Genomic DNA, 16801 nt, shown 5'->3' with positions numbered 1-16801 from the left:
AATGTGATATTTAAGTAAGACAATGGAAACAAATAGAGCAGAAATCCAAGAACTATTAAGGTGTATAATATTTCATCTTTAATGCCTTCAAAGAGCAATTAACAATGCTATTTGGCCTTAATTTTTTGGCACTTAATTTTAAATTTTATATTATATTTTTATAATCTTAGAGCTAAAAAAACCATATTGTTTATCCAAAGAATTTTTTAGTGTAATTAACTCATCAGTATTTTATTAGTTTAGGAAGATGAATGGTAACAAAGAACACTATGTGTTAAAATACTCCATCTGATTCACTACACAAATGACTCAGAAGAATTCAGGGAAGTGGGGTTATAATGAAAGTTTCTGTCAAAAGAAAATAGCAGGTCTCAAGAGACCCAAGGAAACAGGGTAATAAAGAAAACAAAATTTGTAAAAGTGGATCTCAAACCAATGTCACTACAATAATCTAAACATCAATTTTTTTTTTAATTTCAAAATTCAAAAATCTCAGACCTATTAACTCAGATTCAGGAGGTAGGGGACAAAATGTGTAATTTTTGAAACTTTCCCCCATGAGATTCCAATAATCAGGAAGATTCTGGAACCACTGCTTTAGAATGCTAATTTGGGTATGCTCCTTCAACAGTATGATCTGTTTTCCATAAGCACAATTATGATGCTATACACAATAAATAATGAAATTATTCTCCTTACCTTGGATACATTGCTGACATAATTCATTTGAACAGTACTTTCCTTATCGACTTGATTACAAAGGTTCTGTAAAGTAGATGCATATTCTTTATCACTTTTTATTCTCAGGGCCATAAATTTCTTCACTGTCTCCAGCAACCGTAATTCCCAGTCTTGCAATTTTAGCACAGCTTCATGTGAATTCTTCAGGTCACTCCCAAACCCCATTTTTGTAAGGCACTGTCTTATCCTCCACACTGCACTGTGAGCCTTCTAATCAGCACATATCTGTGTATGTAAACAGAAGGAAAAAAAGTCTTAAATCAAAAAGAGCTTTGTCTTCAAAGGAAAGTTATGCCCTAGTCTTTTAGGGTAAAAAAAAAAAATTCACTACAACTAAATGCTTTCACCCAAATATCAGGAACAAGATGAGGATGTCACTCTCTCCACTTCTACTGAACATTGTACGTACAGGAGGTTCCAGCCAGTACAATGAGATAAGTGAAATAATTTCCATGGGAATTGAAAAAGAAAGAAGTGAAACTATCTTTGTTTGCAGGGGACATGAGACTGTACATACAAAATCCTAAGGAATGTAATAAAAAAGAAGTATTAGCATTAATAAGTGAGCTTAGATTACAGGGTATAAGATCAATATACAAAAACCAATTGTATTTCTATACACTAACAATTATCAATCTGAAAATGAAATTAAAAAACAATTCTATATACAACTGCATCAGAAAGACTAAACTATTTAGGAATAAATTTTATAAAATAAAAACCTGTAATCTTGAAACTATAAAATATTGTTGAAATTAAGGAAGACCTAAAGAAATGGAAAGACTCATGTTAATGGATCCAAAAGACTTAATACTGTTAAGAAAGCAATCCTCTCCAATCTGATCTACAGATTTAACTTAATCTATATTAACATACAAATTTTTTACAGAAATTAAAAATCTAATCTAAAAAAAAAGTCTTGAAAAAGAAGAACAAAGATGGAAGACTCTCACTTCCTGATTTCAAAACTTAATGAATAGCTACAATAATCAAGACAATGTGGTATTGGCATATAGACAGACGTAGTGATCAATGGAATAGAATAGAGGGTCCAGATGTGAAACCTCGTATTTATGATTTTCTACAAGAGTGCCAAGTCCTTTCATTCAGAAAGAAAGTCTTTCAACTGATGGTGCTGGGACAACTGGATTTCCACATGCAAAAGAATAAAGTAGGATGCCTACCTTAGGCCATATATAAAAAAATTAACTCTAAAGGGAAAATAGATTTAAATATCAGAGCTAAAACTATAAAACTCTCAGAAAAAAACACAGTAGTAAATCTTTGTAACCATGGCTCAGGAAATGGTTTCTTAGATAAGACACCATAAGCAAAAGCAACAAAATTAAAATACGTCAATTGGATTTAATCAAAATTTAAAACTTCTGCACTTCAAAGGTCATCGTTAAGAAAGGGAAAAGAGCATAGAATGGGAGAAAATATTTGCAAATACTTATTTGATAAGGGACTTCTATCTGGAATAAAGAATTCTTACAACTCAATAATAAAAAGACAAACCAATAAAATGGGCAACAGACACTTCTCCAAACAAGAGTTTCAAATGTCTAATAAGAACATGAAAAGGTGTTCAATATCATTAACCATTAGGAAAATACCAATCAAAACGATAATGAGATACGATGTCACACCACTAGGATGCCTTTAATCAAAGACAGACAATATCAAGCGTTGGAAACGGTGAAGAAATTAGAGCTGTCATATATTGCTGGTGGAAATGTAACAGGAGGCTGTTCCTCAAAGTTAAACATAGAGTTATGATATGTTCCACTCTTGGTTATATATCCAAGAGGAATGAAAACATATGCCCACAAAAAACTTGTACATCAAAGTTCCAGCAGAATTATTCATAATAGTTACAACATGGAAATAATCCAAATATCCATCAATTGATGAATGGATAAATAAAATATGATATCTATATACAACATAATATTAGCAATGAAAAGGAAAAAAGTATTGATAGACGCTACAATATGGGTGAACCTTGTAAATATTATGCTACGTAAAAGAAACCTAGACACAATGATCTCTTTATATGAAATGCCCAAATTGTACAGATATAAAGTAGATTAGTAGTTCCGGGGCGGGCAAATTTGGGAAGAAATGAGGAGTAATTGCCAGTGGATACTAGATTTCATTTTGGGGCAATGAAAGTGTTTTAAAATTGATTGTGGTGATGGTTGCACAACTCTGTGAACAGAATAAAAACCACTGAACTATACAGTTTAAGTGGGTAAATTCTTCAGTCTGTGAGTTATATCTCAATAAGGTTGCTTAAAAAATCACTACGGCGTAACTTATGATCATCTAAAGGTCAGTTCTCAGATATTTCCCCAAAATATCCTGCTTATTTGCTATAAATCCCGAAAACTATGATAGCATTAATTTTGCTCTCCAGACTCCTAAAATTTCAGGCAATGAATCTTTCAGGGCCTGTCAGAAGAACTGAAGAAACACACCTCTTATTTTTAGTTCTGGCTTATCCATACCAGAAGTCATTTTCTTGTTAATTCAGCTGAGATCCTCTAAGCTATAGAGAAAAATGAGAAATGTTTCTCACTGGTAACATCTAAAGAGATGGTAAAAATGTGGGTTTTCCAAATACAGAACAAATTACAATTTTTCCCCAACAGAAAACTGGCCAGTTTTATGATCTATCAAATAAGTAGAAAAGAGAAAAAAGGTTGTGGAAAACTGAACTTCATCAAAGATCCCAAAGTAACAACCAGGACACCAAATGGACCTTAACATAATTAAGTCAATACAAAGTAATTGACTTAATCACTTTAATATGGAATAGGATAATTTCAGTTTTTTCACTTTGGATGTAGTAGCTTTAAAATTTTTACTTTGATACACTGTATCTTTATAGGACACAAAAATTTACAATGAACATTTTTCTGTTATTCTACCTACAGCTCATCTAAGTTTCAGTGAAGATACATTCTATCTCATCCCATGTTTTCAACGGAAAAATAATGAATAATTTTTGAGGCCAAAGAAATGTGAAACATTTTCCTTTTTTAAAAACCTATATCTGAGATTGTGGTTCATTTTATTCCATAACTTGCAATAAATATCACTTCTGCTTCTAAATACACCTACCTCTGATCTAAACTTTGATAATATTTTTTTCTTCCATTACCAGGAACTTCAAAAGGATTATGAAGAGCTCAAAAGGATAAAAAAGAAAATATAATCTGGCAGCTAAAAGAGAAACACCCCAGCCCATCCTAAAGGTGTATTTATACACACCAGTATTCTAGGTCTAGAAATATAAAATAATTTCATTTATGGTACCACTCCTTAAGGAATGACAAATGATAAAAATTTTAAAAACAACTCCATAATAAATTAAGACCTTGCCTAATTGTTAAATTGGTAGAGATTATAAATACTTGAGGAATTAAGAGAATGATATTCTACAGACAAATGACATAAATAAGATTATTTGTTTCAGTAGTGTCTGAGATACCAATACAAAAGAAACCAGAAATATCCATCAGAAGGAACTGACTAGGTAAATTACAATCAAGGCTGCTGCATCTGATTGTAACTAAACAATTCTAGGGAGTGCGTTCAAATCACAGTCTATGTGAATGTGTTCAGTGTTGAACTTTCACAATCATATGTGGTAGATCTGATCGCGGTATATTCATTCAGTGAAATATCATTCAGTCCTAATAAAAAATGAGAAAATCTTTTGTGTGTTGATCTGGAACTACCATTAAAAACTTCTAACTGAAAAAAGTGAGATACAGAACTTGGTATGCTTACATTGTATAAAAAAGAGGAAGAATGACAGAAATTAATTTTCCGTATAAGTACAAAAAATATTTCCCGAAGAACACATAGTAGCTGGGGCACTGGAGTGGGAGAGGGACTTTTCACCATATACCCTTTTGTACATTTGAATTTTGCGCTAAGTGATTGTACTGATATTACCTATTCAAAAAATAAATTAAAGAATTTTTGAAGAGAGAAAAAAAAAATAATGAAAGCTAGGACCAGCCCAGAAAAGTTTCCTAGAAATGGCAAGATTTGAGATAGGGGTGGAAAATGACCATGATTTAGATTATATAAAGTCAAAGAGGAAATGTGTTCCAGGAAGTCGGAGCAGTACAGGACAAAAAAGGTAAATACGAAGCAAAGCAAAGAAAAAATGTCTTCAAAATCAAGCTATACATGGCAAGCAGTGAGAGATGCCATACTAATTTATCTGCTATTCCACTGTTCAGGAAACTAATAAGGATGAAACTCCTTGCATTAATTGGTTTTTAAGGCAAAATAACATGATCATGAATGTGATTTTTTTAATGACTTAATTTACTGGTGCTAGTTACATAAGCATGTTCAATTTGTGAAACTTCATCAAGCTGAGTACCTGGATTCATGTACTTTTCTATCTGTATGTTATAGCAATAAAAAGAGACAGAGGGACATAGAGATAGATTTTAATCTGAAAGGTAGGGATAAAATAGCTCGAAAGAGGGGAAAAAATGAGACATAAGACAAGTGAATAAGTCATAGAAATATATAAGTTGAAAAATGAGAATCTGTAATTGACACTATCAGTGAGAATTAAGAAGAAAGATCCTTGATGTGGTGTATAAATTTAGGGAACAAAAGAGAGACAGATGATCCAAAGACAACTTCAAGGCTTTAATAAGAAATGTTGACAATACCAACAGAATTGGAAGAACGAGAATATGGAGTTCCTTTAAAGAAAATATTAAAAAGAGGTTTGGTAGAGTTACAGATGCCAGGATGAAAAAGAAGATATTCACAATACCAAATGTGAGAGGAAGATGTACCAAATGTGAGAGGAAGATGTGAAAATTGCAAAAAATCATTATGGGAATTTGGGGATAAATTTGGTATAGTGAACCAGTATCTCAGAAGCTCCTACCATGAGTAACTAATAAAAAGAACAAAAATCTGTTTTTAAGAAAAAGCAAAAATTCAAATATATCATCAGTAAATAGAGTAAATAGCAACATTATGCTACAACTTTCACAGCATGGTTTCAAAGAAAAAAAAGATAAATTTATGAGGCTCTAGGTACTACGGCAATGTGCCCAACACTACCCTAACTTCTAGAAGACTTTCTGAAGAGTCAGAGTTAACAAAATCCTGAGAATTCACGCTGGATACTCCAATATGAAAAGAAGCAAGCAGAGTGAATAGGCCAACCTAGGGACAGTCAAGAAAACATCTAAAGAGAGAAGCCTCTCTGCACCAGGAAAGGACGTTACAAAATGAGCGCAGCCTCAGCTTGCCATATTCCAAGCTCTGTGAAGAACTGGTGGATTAAATTAAATCCAGCAGCACAAGATGTTTAATGGAATTTTATAAGAGAAAGTTAAGTCTCAGGGGCCCAAACAAGGTCAAACTCGGCCCCAGCCAATATCTCCCTACCACCTCCATGTTCATACAACAAAGAAACCAAAATTAAAAGTAAAATCCAGCTTCTGGTCCAGATAAGAGGACAGAGACCATTTTTTCCCAGCTCCATAGCACAAAACACAACTATAAACACGAGAGAGAGCACAAGAGACAACCAAAGAAGAACTGTTAAAGGTGGCTAGAAGGCAACTTCCCTTGGCCCTAGGATTAGAAGAACAGCACAGAAGCCAGGGGTCTCATGTTTTCCTTACCCAACAGGAAGTCACTGAGACCCAGCTCTTCCCAACCTCCTGCCTAGTAAAAAAAAGGCAGCCCATATATGTAGGTTAACTCCCCCAAGATCCAATAGGAGTCCCTCTGACAACAATTGGAGGGCCAGATACCACCAAAAGAGAAATTATTTACAAGCCCCACCAAAAATAAACAGCTTGGAGAAGCACTCTTTTTACCTGCTAGGCCTGAAAATCCCCTTTTACACCAAGAGAAACTGAATGAGGCAAGAAGAACCAGCAACAGAGACCCAGCTATCAGGTCAGGAAACCTCTTTGTCCTCACAGGTCTGAGGACCTCCTTTCCCACCAGAGAGAGAAGAGTGGGCAGGCAGAACCAACAAAAGGAACCCAGCTGAAGCTGCTACTCTCCAAGACGTTCCTCTCCTGCCCACAGACATCAGGACAGGGAGGGGGCACAGCACGGAAATTCTACCTTAGCCCTTTTCTACCAATGGATATCTAGTAGCTCAGCCTAAGAAAAACATCTTCTACTCTGTCAAGCAACACCAGCAGGAACCAGTGGGAGCCCTAGTTATATCAGACAAACAAAGCAAACCAAAATAACAGCACAAAGCCTCTGACAATTAACTGTCATTGAAACCACAGCCCATAAAAATAGGCCAAAAGGTCTGCATTCTAAACCTGTTAAACAGAGGGACTTCCTGTGAATATAAAATACCGAAATAGACCCCAGGGTCTCCACATTAATAGATAAAATATCTAAGATTCAATTGAAAATCACCTCTCATACCAAGAACCAAGAAAAATCACAGCTTGAATGAGAAAAGACAATCAACTATTGCCAACACTGAGAAGAATTCCATGTTGGAATTCTCTGAAAAGGATTTTAAATCAGCTATCTTAAAAATGCTTCATCAGTTATAAATTCTCTTAAAAACAAATGTAAAAATGGAAAATCTAAGCAAAAGAATTAGAAGTTATAAAAATAACCAGATGGAAATTACAGAACTAAAATATGCAACAACAGGAATAAAAAACTCACTAGATAACCTCAATAGCAGAGTGGCAATGAAGGAGGATACTATCAGTGAGTGAACGTAAGGACAGAGCAAAAGAATTCAACCAGTCCAAACAACAGAAACTGACAAAAAAAGAGTAAAGCCTTGGAGACCTGTGGGACGATAACAAAAGATCCAACATTTATATCATCTGAGTTCTGAGTTCTGGAAAGAGAGGAGAAAGAGATGGGGCTGAAAGATTATTCAAAGAAGTATGTCCATCTTGGGGAATAAGCTAAAATATAAAGTTACAGAAATCAAGATGGTGTGATCTTGGTAGAGTATAAACAACAGATCAATGGAACCGAGTAGAGACCCCAGAAATAGATCCACACGAATATGCTCAACTGCTTCCTGACAAAGGTCCAAGAGCAGTTCAGTGGTACTGGAGTGGCTGGATAGCTACAAGCCAAGAAAAAAAGACAGAGAGAGCAAGAGAGAAACAGAGAGACAATCTTGACCTAACACCTTACACAAAAATTAACTCAAAAGGATCATGAACTGGGGCACCAGAATGGCTCAGTTAGTTCAGCATCTAACTCTTCTTTTTCTTTTTTTTTTTTTTAAGATTTTATTTATTTATTTATTTGACAGAGAGAGAAACAGCCAGCGAGAGAGGGAACACAAGCAGGGGGAGTGAGAGAGGAAGAAGCAGGCTCCCAGCAGAGGAGCCTGATGTGGGGCTCGATCCCAGGACTCTGGGATCACGCCCTGAGCCGAAGGCAGACGCTTAACGACTGAGCCACCCAGGCGCCCCCAGCGCCTAACTCTTGATTTCGGCTCAGGTCATGATCTCAGGGTTATGAGATAAGCTTGTGCCGGGTATGGAGCCTGCTTGGGATTCTCTCTCTGCCTCTCCCTCGGCTCCTCCACACCCCCCCAAACCGGCTCTGGTGTATGTGTGTGTGTGTGTGTGTGTGTTTGTGCGTGCGCACACACGTGCTCTCTTTCTCTTTCTCGCTCTCAAAAAAAAAAAAAAAAAAGGATTGTGAACTTAAATACAAATGTAAAACTTCTAGAAAAAAAAGGATAACTTCTGGATCTAAAGTTAGGCAAAGTTCTTAGACTTGACACAAAAACACAATCCATAAAAAAGAAAAATCAATAAATTGGGCCTCATCAAAATTAAAAATTTTTGCGTGTGAAAGCCCATGTGAACAGGATAAAAAGACAAGCTACAGACTTTGAGAAAATATTTACACATGACATATCTGACAGAGCAGTATCTAAAATACAGTATCTAAACAACAACCAAAGATCCAACTAGAAAATGAGCAAAAGACATGAACAGACATTTCACAAAAAAAGGATACAAAAATGGCAAATTAGCACATGAAAAGATATTCAACATAATTAGCCATCATGGAAATGCAATTAAAACTACAATGAGAGGGATGCCTGGCTGGCTCAGGGTGGAGCATGCAACTCTTGATCTCAGGGACATGAGTACAAGCCCCATGCTGGGCATGAAACCTACTTAAAATTAAAAAAAAAAAAAAAAAGGGACACTGGGTGGCTCAGTGGGTTAACCGTTTACCTTCAGCTCGGGTCATGATCCCCGAGTCCCATATCAGGCTCCTTGCTCAGCAGGGAGCCTGCTTCTCCCTCTGCCTGCTGCTCCCCTTGCCTGTGTTCTCTCTCTCTCTCTGATAAATAGTAAATGGGGGGGGGGGAGTTCCAAGATGGCAGAGGAGCAGGAGACCTGAAGTTTGTCTGGTCCCAGGAATTCAGCTAGAGAGCTACCAAACCATTCTGAATACCAATGAATGCAACTGGAGAAGGAAGAAAAGAGTAGCAGAAAACCTATGAACAGAAAAGTGACCACTTTCTGCAAGGAGGAGAAAATATGGCGGAGGAGTAGGGGACCCCTTTCTCAGCTGCACCACTGAGTCGAGCTGGATATCTACCAGACCATCCTGAACACCCACAGAATCAGCCTGAGATGCAGGAAGATACATCTGGATCTCTACAAATGAACATCTCCAGTGCTGAGTATCGAGGTACGAAGCAGGGAGCCGTGAATCCGCGCACAGATATCGGAAGATAAACGGAAGGGGGAGGGAGACTCCGCCCTCGGGCGCCAGGAAGCGGTAGCCACCTGCACGGGGGAGTGGGGGGACTCGCAGACCGACACCCGCGAGACAGCAGACTGAGACCGTGAGCCTGAGAACACACGTGCGACCAGACTGAAATCCAGAGCTCCGGAGCGCTCACTTGAACCAGACTGAAACCGAGAGCTCGAGAGTGAGCGCGTGACCAGACTGAAAATTGGAGCTCCAGAGCGCTCACTGGAACTGGACTAATACCGGGAGCTCGGGAGTGCGTGCACAACCAGACAAAACAGGCGCTCCGGGGCGTGCGCAAACCATATTGAAACAGGGAGCTCGGGAGCATGTGCGGGAACCGGGGGTGGCTGGCAATGTTAGAAGCACAAAGGACAGACACAGGCCGGCCCTGGAAGCGAGGGTTGGGAGAGAGGCTGTGGGACACACAACCTGAGAAGCTACAGGGTTTTTAGCAGCACTGACAGAAACAGAGTTAAAGAGGCCAAAAGAGCTAGGTGGAGAGCGGGCTGCGATCTCTCTGTTCTGACACAGAGGCTAGGATACGGCCACTGTGGCTCTAACTCTCAGAAGAGTCACACAAAACTGCCAGGGAAAGCAGCCAGAGAACAAAAGCCTGGAAATACCGGCTCCCATTGTGCCCATCCCCATCCCCCCTCGCAGGGGATGGGGCAACTCTACCCTAACAGGGTTGCCTGAATATCACCACGGCAGGCCCCTCGGCCAGAATGCAGGCTGAAAAATCAAGAAGCCCACATCCCTAAGGTCCCTATAAAACAAGTGCACACTGCCTAGGTCCTGGTCAATAATTTGGGCTCTGGACAACCCCGCAACCTCTCCTCATCAGAATGACGAGGAGGAGAAATCCCCCCCAGCAAAGAAAAGATAATAAGTCTGTGGCCTCTGCCACAGAACTGATGGATATGGATATAAGCAAATTGTCAGAAATGGACTTCAGAGTAACAATGGTCAAGATGGTGTCTAGGCTTGAAAAAACTATTAATGAAAATATTAATGAGAATATAGAATTTCTAAGGACAGAAATGAGAGCGAGTCTCGCAGAAATTAAAAATGCTATGAATCAAATGCAGTCTAAACTAGACGCTCTGAGGGCCAGGGTAAATGAGGCAGAAGACCGAATTAGTGAATTGGAGGATGTGATGGTACAAGAGAAAGTTAAAACAGAAACTTGGCTCAAAAAAACCCAATCTCAAGAATGTAGATTACAAAAAATTACTGACTCAATGAAACGTTCCAATGTCAGAATCATCGGCATCCCCAAGGGGGTGGAGAAGGAGAGAGGTCTAGAAGAGATATTTGAACAAATTCTAGCTGAGAACTTCCCTAATCTGGCAAAGGAAACAAGCATTCGTGTCCAAGAAGCAGAGAGGACCCCGCCCAAAGCCAATGAGAACTGACCTACACCATGTCATGTCATAGAGCAATTCACAAATATTAGATCCAAGGATACAGTATTGAAAGCGGCCAGGGGGAAGAAAATCCTTACTACAAAGGGAAAAATTTCAGAATAACGTCAGACCTGTCTACAGAGACCTGGAAGGCTAGGAAGGGTTGGTAGGGTATTTTCAAAGACTTATCTGAGAAGAATATGCAGCCAAGGATCCTTTATCGAGCAAGGCTGTCATTCAGAATGGATGGAGAGATAAGGACCTTCCAGGATCAGCAGAAACTGACCAAATTCATAACCACCAAAACAGCCCTACATGAGATATTAAGGGGGGTTCTAGAAAAGTAAAAAGGCCCCAAGAGTAATACAGAACAGAAATTTACAATCTATAGAAACAAAGACTTCACAGGCAACATGACATCATTAAAATCATATCTCTCAATAATCACTCTCAATCTGAACGGCCTAAATGCTCCCATAAAATGCCAAAGGGTTGCAGATCCCCAAACCAGGCAAAGACCCCATCAAAAAGGAGAATTACAGACCGATTTCCCTGATGAATATGGACGCCAAAATTCTCAACAAGATCCTATCTAATAGGATCCAACAGTACATTAAAAATATTATCCATCATGACCAAGTGGGATTCATCCCTGGGATGCAACGGTGGTTCAACATTCGCAAATCGATCAGCATCATACATCATATCAACAAGAAAAGAGTCAAAAACCATATGATCCTCTCAATTGATGCAGAAAAAGCATTTGACAAAATACAGCATCCTTTCCTGATTAAAACCCTTCAGAGGGTAGGGATAGAGGATACATTCCTCAATTTCATAAAAACCATCTATGAATAAAGCCTACAGCAAATATCATTATCAATGGGGAAAAGCTAAAAGCCTTTCCCTTAAGATCAGGAACATGACAAGGATACCCACTCTCGCCATTATTATTCACCAGAGTACTAGAAGTCCTTGCAACAGCAATCAGACAACAAAAAGGGATAAAAGGCATTCAAATTGGCAAAGAAGTCAAACTGTCTCTCTCTTCGCAGATGACATGATACTCTATATAGAAAACCCAAAAGACTCCACCCCAAAACTACTAGAACTTATAGAGCAATTCAGTAATGTGGTGGGATACAAAATCAATGCTCAGAAATCAGTTGCATTTCTATACACGAACAATGAGACTGAAGAAAGAGAAATTAGGGAATCCATTCCATTTACAATAGCACCAAAAATCATACATTATCTTGGAATTAACTTAACCAGAGACGTAAAGGATCTATATTCTAGAAACTACAAATCACTCTTGAAAGACACTGAAGACGACACAAAAACATGGAAAAACNCTCATGGATTGGAAGAATTAACATAGTTAAAATGTCCATACTACCCAGAGCAATCTACACTTTCAATGCTATCCCGATCAAAATACCGAGGACATTTTTCAAAGAACTGGAACAAACAGCCCTTAAATTTGTGTGGAACCAGAAAAGGTCCCGAATCGCCAAGGAATGGTTGAAAAGGAAAAACAAAGCTGGGGGCATCACAATGCCGGATTTCAAGATGTGCTACAAAGCTGTGATCACCAAGACAGCATGGTACGGGCACAAAAACAGACACATAGACCAATGGAACAGAATAGAGAACCCAGAAATGGACCCTCGGCTCTTTGGGCAACTAATCTTTGATAAAGCAGGAAAAAACATCCGGTGGAAAAAAGACAGTCTCTTCAATAAATGGTGCTGGGAAAATTGGACAGCTACATGCAAAAGAATGAAACTTGACCACTCTCTCATACCATACATAAAGATAAACTCCAAATGGATGAAAGACCTCGATGTGAGACAGAAATCCATCAAAATCATAGAGGAGAACATAGGCTGCAACCTCTTTGACATAGGCCACAGCAACTTTTTTCATGACACATCTCCAAAGGCAAGAGAAACAAAAGAAAAAATGAACTTGTGGGACTTCATCAAGATAAAAAGCTTTTGCACAGCCAAGGAAACAGTCAAAAAAACAAAGAGGCAGGGAGAAGATATTTGCAAATGACACTACAGATAAAAGACTAGTATCCAAGATCTACAAAGAACTTCTCAAACTCAATACACGGGAAACAAATAATCAAATAAAAAAATAAGCAGAAGATATGAACAGACACTTTCCCAATGAAGACATACAAATGGCTAACAGACACATGAAAAAATGTTCAAAATCATTAGCCATCTGGGAAATTCAAATCAAAACCACACTGAGATACCACCTTACGCCAGTTAGAATGGCAAAAATTGACAAGGCAGGAAACAACAAATGTTGGAGACGATGTGGAGAAAGGGGATCCCTCCTACATTGTTGGTGGGAATGCAAGTTGGTGCAGCCACTCTGGAAAACAGTGTGGAGGTCCCTTAAGAAGTTAAAACTTGAGCTACCCTATGATCCAGCAATTGCACTACTGGGTATTTACCCCAAAGATACAGACGTAGTGAAGAGAAGGGCCATATGTGCCCAATGTTCATAGTAGCATTGTCCACAATAGCTAAATTGTGGAAGGAGCCTAGATGCACTTCAACAGATGACTAGATTAAGAAGATGTGGTCCATATATACAATGGAATATTACTCAGCCATCAGAAAGAACGATTACACAACATTTGCTGCAATATGGATGGGACTGGAGGAGATAATGCTAAGTGAAATAAGTCAAGCAGAGAAAGACAATTATATGGTTTCACTCATTTATGGAACATAAGTAATAGGAAGATTGGTAGGAGAAGGAAGGGAAGAATGAAGGGGGGGTAAATCAGAAGGGGGAATGAACCATGAGAGACTGTGGACTCTGGGAAACAAACTGAGGGCTTCAGAGGGGAGGGGGTGGAGGGCTGGCCTAGGCTGGTAATGGGTATTAAGGAGGGCACGTATTGCATGGTGCTCTGGGTGTTATACACAAATAATGGATCATGGAATGTTGCTTCAAAAACTGGGGATGTACTGTATGGTGAATCATATAACAAAATAAAAATTATAAAAAAAAAGAACAGCTACAAAATAAATAAATACATAAATAAAATTATTAAAAAGCTACAATGAGATATCAGTACACACTTATCAGAATGGCTAAAATAAAATATGATGACAAAACCAAATGGTTGTGGGAATATGGAAAAAACTGGATGCCTCATCTGTTGCTGCTCAGAAGATAAAATGGTAACATCCATTCTGGTTTCTGATAAAACTAAACATTCAACTACACTATGACCCAGCAATTGCAGTCTTGGACATTTATGCCAGTGAAATGAAAACATATCTTCATACAAAAACTTAAACACAAATGTTCATAGCAGATTTTTTCATAATAGCCAAAAACTGGAATCAGCCCAGAGATCCTTCAATCAGTGAGTACATACCATGGAATTCTACCCACAGTAAAAAGGAACAAACTATCGAGATAGGCAACTACTTGGATGAATCTCCAAGAATCCTGGGAATGAAAAAAGCCAATCCCAAAAAGTTACACACTGCATGATTCCATTTATGTAACATTCTTGAAATGACAAAATTTTGGAAAAAGGACAGAATACGGGTTGCCAGGGTTTAGGGCTTGCAGAACAGAGGAGGGAAGCGAGTGTGGTTATAAAAGGGTAACTCCAGGGATTCTATTGTATTGGAACTGTTTGATACTTTGATGATAGTAGTGGATACATGAACCTAGACTGGTAGTAAAATTTTATAGGACTTAATATACACACAATAAATGAATACATTTACAACCGAGTACAATTAAAATTTGTATTTCTATAAATAACACTGGTGGAATGTGTTGATGTTAATATACTTGTCATTTTATATATAGTTTTGCAAAATGTTATCATTGGGGGAAACTGAACAAAACGTACCAGGGTTTATTATTTCATATAACTGCATGTTAGTCTATGATTACCTCAAGAGAAATTCCAATTTGAAAAAAGTTATGCCCAGATCTCAAACTACAGCTCAGAGGAAGAACAACATGTGGAGAGGGCATCACAAATTCAGCTACATTCTTCCAGAAATAATAGGAAAGAGTTGCCTATGTTAACCCTACGGAAGATGAAAAAAATGGCAAGGAAAACATACAGTTATGCTGTAGCCAAAAATTACAGAGAGAGACAGAGACACAGAATGGGTCAGAGGGGTTACTGTATCATAGACTGATTTATAATGTAAGTTCCAATCATCAGGGAAGTACTCTGCTCTGTTCCCCCAGTATAGCTCCAGGGCTTAAACTGTGCTTTGCACAGAGCTGCAATAAATATCTGTTAAATGAATTAGCTACACAGCCACACAGCACTCCACATACATTCTTTCGTGCCCCACAGTCCCTACTTCAGTTTTCATTCTTTAGGATACTTAATAATACTACGTATTAATTCTACAACCCTAACCTACAGGTTCAAATTCCAACTCCTCTGCCTGATAATCAACGCTGGCCCCAGACAACCTTCCACCCTCAGCAACAGTACCACCCCTTACTTCTTATGGTTCCTTAAATGTTGGTGTCTTTGCAGATGTTCCTTCAATCTAAATGCTTTTCCTCCCTTGTCTGCCTGAAGAATTATCAACAGCTCAACTTTAAAGTAGTGTTCTCTGCGAAGGCTTCTGTGACCACCCCCACAACCATAACTACCTAGGCCGACTGAGGTGTTCCCTTTTCTCAGATCTCAGGGATCATGTAAGCATCTGTGATTAATATAACAATTCTCATGGTATATGTTAGCTATTTGTTAAACATATTTCTCCCTTTAAACTCTGAAATATCACATATTTTTCATCTTTACAACACTGAGGCTTAAGTTACTACCCAGGATACAGTAGGCATTCAATTTACTGCAAATAATTGCAAGAGCGAACTCACTTTTTAAAAGATTTGTAAAAGAAATTTTAAAATAAAAATAGCTACAACTGAGTAGACAGTAAGCACAAATCAGACAGGATATTATACAAAAATGCATGTGTGTTATTAGCAAAGATGTCTACTTTCAAATAGCATCTTTTAAAAGTGAAAATAAGGAAACTAATGAACTACTGACTATTTAGATTTATTTAAATTTGTTTTACTCAGCTTGTTATTAAGAATCAAGAGAGTTATGCTTAGTTTTCAATTCAGCAGTTATTAAAAATTTTAAAATAACCATAAAAATTGCTATATTTTCAAAACTTAGAAGTTCATGTTGTATAAAAGAAATCTATATACTTTTAAACAAAAATGGAATTTAATAAATAGCAAAATATAAGACAGATAACTAGTTTCCTTAATAGGGTGACAGAATTCCCATGATATTTCTTGTAAGTATAAGGGTATATGCAAGTATTTATTCTAAAATGTCCCGTTTTTCAACTTTTGGCTCCACAACTGGCAACTTTTACATTCTCTGGGACTACAGACATAAATATTGTTTTTATAGAGCATAAAGAAAGTGTAATCTGTATTGAATATTCTCTTTCAAGTAAGGGTGATTTACTTTAACACAGATGATGTCTTGTGGTCAAAAATATCTATTTAGTTATTTCCTTTAACATTGACAAAGAGATTCAAATATACCACGAAGGTATGCTAATTTTTAAAAATCTGTAAATAAGTGAACAAAAACTTTGTGATAGAAATAGGAAACATTTCATTCTTTCCCCAAGAGATATTTTCAGAAGCTGGAAGAAATTCAACTGAGTCTGAATTTATAGTCCCTGACTAATAAAACCCAACAGAATCAGTTTATGGTTCAAATTACTTTACTAGTATATGTTTGTTCATTGATAAAGACTATAAAATCATTTATCAGCTAAAGTACAAATGTAATTATCTAATGGTATTTCTTACCTTTCATATGC

General features: G+C 37.6%; 1 protein-coding gene across 3 annotated transcripts in view; it reads right to left on the bottom strand.

Moving 5' to 3' along the window:
- The window catches only part of FER (FER tyrosine kinase), a 418243-nt gene that overhangs the window by 374666 nt on the left and 26776 nt on the right, over nucleotides 1–16801 (bottom strand). For all 3 annotated transcript variants that reach the window (XM_034656598.1, XM_034656599.1, XM_034656597.1), the window contains exon 3: nucleotides 700–966. In XM_034656598.1, coding sequence (XP_034512489.1) covers nucleotides 700–906 — 207 coding nt within the window. In that variant the 5' untranslated portion in view covers nucleotides 907–966. The remainder of the gene's footprint in view (nucleotides 1–699; nucleotides 967–16801) is intronic.

Source organism: Ailuropoda melanoleuca, chromosome 3, assembly GCF_002007445.2.
Source record: "Ailuropoda melanoleuca isolate Jingjing chromosome 3, ASM200744v2, whole genome shotgun sequence".
Lineage (NCBI taxonomy): Eukaryota > Metazoa > Chordata > Mammalia > Carnivora > Ursidae > Ailuropoda > Ailuropoda melanoleuca.
Note: the sequence above shows the minus strand (reverse complement) of the source record. Positions and strands in the feature narration are given on the sequence as shown.